Genomic DNA, 5056 nt, shown 5'->3' on the forward strand with positions numbered 1-5056 from the left:
ACCTACTTAGAACAAGCTAAACTAAAGCAGAGACCGCGGTTCAATCCCCAGCACCACATGCCAGCCAGCCCCACCCCCTGGTGGGCTGAGCTGGCACCACACACACACACACATACACACAAATAAATAAATAAATAAAATTTTTTAAAAAACTGGCCTTGAACACACTACATAGCCTAGGTTGGCTTCAGATTTAGTGATCCTCCCATTATAAAACATGTCATAGTTTATAAGTCGATAGACACTTAAACATTTTTATCTTTTTTTTTTTTTTCTGTATTTAGGACAAAGTCTACAGGGTCTCACTTTGTAGATCAGACTCATAATGATTCTCATGTTTTCACCCTCCCAAGCCCTGGGATTAAAGGCATGGGTCACCACACCCAGTCTCAATTGCCATCTCAGTGCACCCCAAGGAGCACACCTGGCACAGCACACCAGAGATAGAGCCCCGGCCACTGCACATTGCCAAAGCAGGTGCTTTAGTCTGCTGAGCTATCTGTTGGTCCTTTAGACTTTCTTTCTTTCTTTCTTTCTTTCTTTCTTTCTTTCTTTCTTTCTTTCTTTCTTCTTTTTGCGGAACCGGGAGTTGAATTCAGGTCCTTGCGCTTGCCAGGCCAGGACTTGTCCTACTGAGCCATCTTCCTGGCCCCAAGACATTTTTTCCTTACAAATAGAAAAATAGTGATTGCTTTGTACCATTACCAATAGTGATTATCAAAGGATTTTCAGTTTGTACACTAACATGCCTGAGGTTATGATACCTTGATAATAGCTACTATTTACTGCATGCTTCTTATCAGTGAATGTGCTATGCATTTTATTTGTATTTCTAATACTCAACTTTATGCTAAATAGTATGATTGTCTGCTTTTCATCTATGAGTAAACTAAAGCTCAAGGAAGTAAGATTAATATTATTTGTTTAAGGTCACAAAGCTAGTTAGTAGCTGGGTTGGAATTGTAACTCATCTGTGTAAGGTCAAATAATATAGTTTTCTTCTTTCTTTCCTTTTTTTCTTTTCTTTTTTTTTTTGAGACACAGTTTCACTATGTAATTTAGGCTGGTCTTAAATTTACTTTGTATCCCAGGCTGGCCTTGAACTCTCAATAATCCTCCTGCCTCAGCCTTCAGGCTATGATTATAGGCATGGGACAATAGTCCACTTTTTCTGCAGAGCTCTGCTCCTTAAGAAAAGACTGAATAAGGGGCCGGGGAGATGGCTCAGTGGAATAAGCGCTAACCTGGCAAGTGCAAGGGCCTGAGTTCAATCCCTGGTTCCGCCAAAAAAAAAAAAAAAAAAGACTGGGTAGACTACTCTTGGTTTCTGAAAGTATAGTAGAAAAGGCAATGAGAAAAATATGAACTAGGTAAAAGATGGTTCTCAGACCAGCAGTATCAGTGTCACTGAGAATCTGTTAGAAATGTAAGTGCTCAACCTCCAGCCCAGACATATAGAATCAGAAATTTTAGAGTAGGAAACAGTGATCTGTTTCATAATACATCCAGCTAATTATAGTTCATATTAAAGTTGAGAACCACAGGGCCAGGGAGATGGCTCAGTGGAATAAGTGCTTCCCTGGCAAGCGCAAGGGCCTGAGTTCAATCCCCGGTTCCAAAGGGAAAAAAAAAAAAAAAGTTGAGAACAACTGGTCTAGAGAAGTTATTTCCCAGCTACAGGTACACCTCAGTTAGCAACCTACTTGTTTAATGCCTGGACCTACAACCTGGCCCTCAGACTTAGGACCTGTCTTTCTTTTTGTACTGTTCTGTAAATCTTGTTTATAAATGTTCAGTATCTTTTTTAGTAGAGCTCATCTTGTTTACACATTTCTATAAACTGCTTGTACTATACAGTACTATAGTTTTGTGTTGTTATACATTGTAGTACTACATGTAAGAGTAATGCAAAGAAAAGCAAAGTTATCAGGCCAGGGAGATAGCTCAGTAAAATAAGCACTTGCTTGGCAAGACAAGAGCCTGAGTTCAATCTCCAGTTCTGCAAAAAAAAAGGGGGGGGGGCTGGTGAGATGGCTCAGTGGTCTAAAGCACCTACTTAGAACAAGCTTAGCAAAGCACAAGGACCGCGGTTCAATCCCCCAGCACCACATGCCAGCCCCGCCCCCTGGTGGGCTGAGCTGGCCACACACACACACACACACACACACACACACACACACGAATAAATAAATAAATAAAATCTTTTTAAAAAGGCAAAGTCATCAAGTTGGAATTTTCTTTGACCATTTCTTTGTTCTTAATATTGCAATGTACATACTTTATACAATTCCTTATTTAGCAATCCATTTCACGTCTTAGTTGCAGGAATGTGACTTAGTCATTAAATAGGGACGTCTATAGTGTCTATTGTTTCTGTGGGATTTTAGCCCAAGTCTCAGCCCTTATGTGCAAAATTAGCATTATCACATAGTGGTGAGAGAATGGTGTCACACGGGAGCTAGTTGACTTATAAAGTTACTAAGCATTTAAGAAAAATTCATCTCCCTGAACTAGTTTGCATCTTTGAAATAGCAAAACATTTATCTGCAAAACACATAAGCAAAACAAAACAGCTCTCTGCACGTAAGATATTTTTAGAATTAGATAAAATAAGCCAGGCATAGTGGCATGTACCTGTAGTTCCAGCACTTGGGAGGTTGAGCGGGAGAATTACTGTGTGTTCAGGGCCAGCCTGAATTACAGTGAGACCCTGTCTCAAGCCCCCTATACTGCATGCACACACACATGAAGTGCCTGATATAGTGGTGGTAAACCTATGGCACGTGCGCTACGGTGGGCATGCAGAGCCCTCTCTGTTGGCAAACACGCCAATCATGCCAGCAGCTGAGCACTGGATAACAGCTGTTTCTCTGAACTAAAACTTCACTTTTCAGGTTTAATTGAAGTGCTGACACTGTGATGAATAAGTGGGTTTTGGGCTGCAGTTTGGGTGCTCAGTTTCTAAAATGTTTCCTGTCACTGGCCTAGGTTACTGCTGCCAAGCTCCCAGGTGTTTGAGAAATAACCTCTTAGCAATTTTTCTTGTTCGCAAATAGCAGCTATCTGTGTTTATTCTAAACTCTTCCTGTTTCCTGAATGTATTTCACTGTCTTTTGCCTCTGGGCTTTCGCCCAACCTCATACTCCTCTTTTATGTTACTAACTTCTATACATCCTTTAGATCTCTTCTTACAGTTTACTTGCAATGGAGAGTCTTTCCCTAATCCCTATACCCCCAGTGTCAATAGCAGCCTGTATTTCTCCTATTACTTTATTTATCACACTGTTTCAGAAGCAGTGTGTCTCGTGTGAGGGCAGGTGCTGTGTTTTGTACTTTATCACATTCTTTTTTTTTTTTTTATCACATTCTTATGGACTAGTGAATTTCCTCACACATTGTAGGAGGTAATAAATGTTGAATGAATGAGTAATGGCTGCCGTTATTGCTTCAACATAATCATCTAAGAGCAGGCATCCCACTCTGGTTTATAGTTTTGTACTGACTGCTTATGATAATCATAAGTAAATATTATTGGGACCAATGCCTGTTTTTCTGCTTTGACACAGACGGGGAGAATTCTCTTAGCTTCTTTCTAACCACTGATTCCTTTTATCACAGGTCCCTCAGGGGAGCTCTATACTTTGATGGATCGGCAGCATCCTTCGGATCTCACCATGCGGTGAGTAGGTGACTAGAAAAGGGTAGAATTTGGTTGCAGGGGGACTGTGGGAGAGTTAGGCTTATAATTGTTTAATTCTAGAAGTGGAAAAAGAATCATTGTAGTAAAATAGAAAGGCAACTAGAGGAAATTCAGGAAGCCTAGATTCTAATACCACATTGGCAATATACAAGTGGCTGTATGATTTTGATCAAGTCACTCCACTTCTGTAATCAGTAAAATGAAGATGAGCTGAGCATGGTGGCATATTCCTGTAATCCCAGCATTTGAGAGGTTGAGGCAGGAGGATTGTTGTTATCTTGAGGCCAGCTTAGGCTATTTACTGAGTTCAAAGCCAGCCTGAACAACATAATGCGACCCTGTCTCAAAAAATAAATAAGTAGGCTGGGTGTTGTGGTTCACACCTGTAATTTTAGCATGGGGAAGGCTGAGGCAGGAGGATTGTTGCAAGTCTGAGACCAGCCTGGGTGACAAAGTAAGCCTAAGGCCAGCCGCACTGCATAAAGTTAAAAAATAAAATGAAGATGTTAGACTGATTGATATCAAAGGATCTTTCTAGTTTTAAAATTTGGATTCCTGATGAAGTATATAGCTTTACAGATTGATTCAGTTCCTTGAAAGCCGTGGAGTCCCCTTTGGCTCCCCTCAGCCCGTATTCAATCAGCAAATCCTATCCACTGTACATACATGTCCAGAACCTGGCCATTTCTTAGCATTTCACCAGGATTATTGCAAATGTTCTTCGCTATTGATTTTTTTGAGACATGATCTCCCTATGCCGTTCAAGCTGGCTTTGAACTCACAATAATCCTCCTGCAGCCCGGCTCTTGGCTATTGTTTTTAGCTCAGCTGGCAGAACAATTTTTTTTTTTTTTTTTTTTGAAGAATATCAGATTCATCAGGCCAGGGAGATGGCTCAGTAGAATAAGTGCTTCCCTGGCAAGCGCAAGGGCTTGAGTTCAATCCCCAGTTCCACAAAGGAGGAAAAAAAAAAAAAAGAATATCAAATTCTCTTTGCTTGATGTCTGCCAGTGGTTTTCCATCTTCTATGTTCCTAACTTCACAGACACCTTTAGAGGGGTGTGTGCTTTGGCATAAATTTACCAACTTCATCGATTGCTGTTCTTCCTGTGTTTATTCTGTTCCACTTACGCTGGCTTCATTCCACACACGCTGTTTCTACGTGTGTCACGTGTTCTTACTTCAGGGTCCTTACACTCATGTTTCCTCTATACTTGCCAAAGTCATCACAGTTCTCAAGAACGCAGTGTACATACTTTATACAATTGCAATGTACATACTTTATACAATTATAAATGTACATACTTTATACATACTTTATACAATTGCAATGTACATACTTTATACAATTATAAA

At 40.4% G+C, this 5056-nt stretch overlaps 1 protein-coding gene across 1 annotated transcript in view; it reads left to right on the plus strand.

The window, feature by feature from the left end:
* The window catches only part of S100pbp (S100P binding protein), a 26437-nt gene that overhangs the window by 17427 nt on the left and 3954 nt on the right, over positions 1-5056 (plus strand). Inside the window, exon 3 of the mRNA XM_023701136.1 lies at positions 3619-3679. Within this exon, the coding sequence (XP_023556904.1) occupies positions 3619-3679 (61 nt within the window). The remainder of the gene's footprint in view (positions 1-3618; positions 3680-5056) is intronic.

The sequence above is a fragment of the Octodon degus genome, unplaced genomic scaffold (genome assembly GCF_000260255.1).
Source record: "Octodon degus isolate 3935 unplaced genomic scaffold, OctDeg1.0 scaffold00130, whole genome shotgun sequence".
In the NCBI taxonomy this organism is placed as follows: Eukaryota; Metazoa; Chordata; class Mammalia; order Rodentia; family Octodontidae; genus Octodon; species Octodon degus.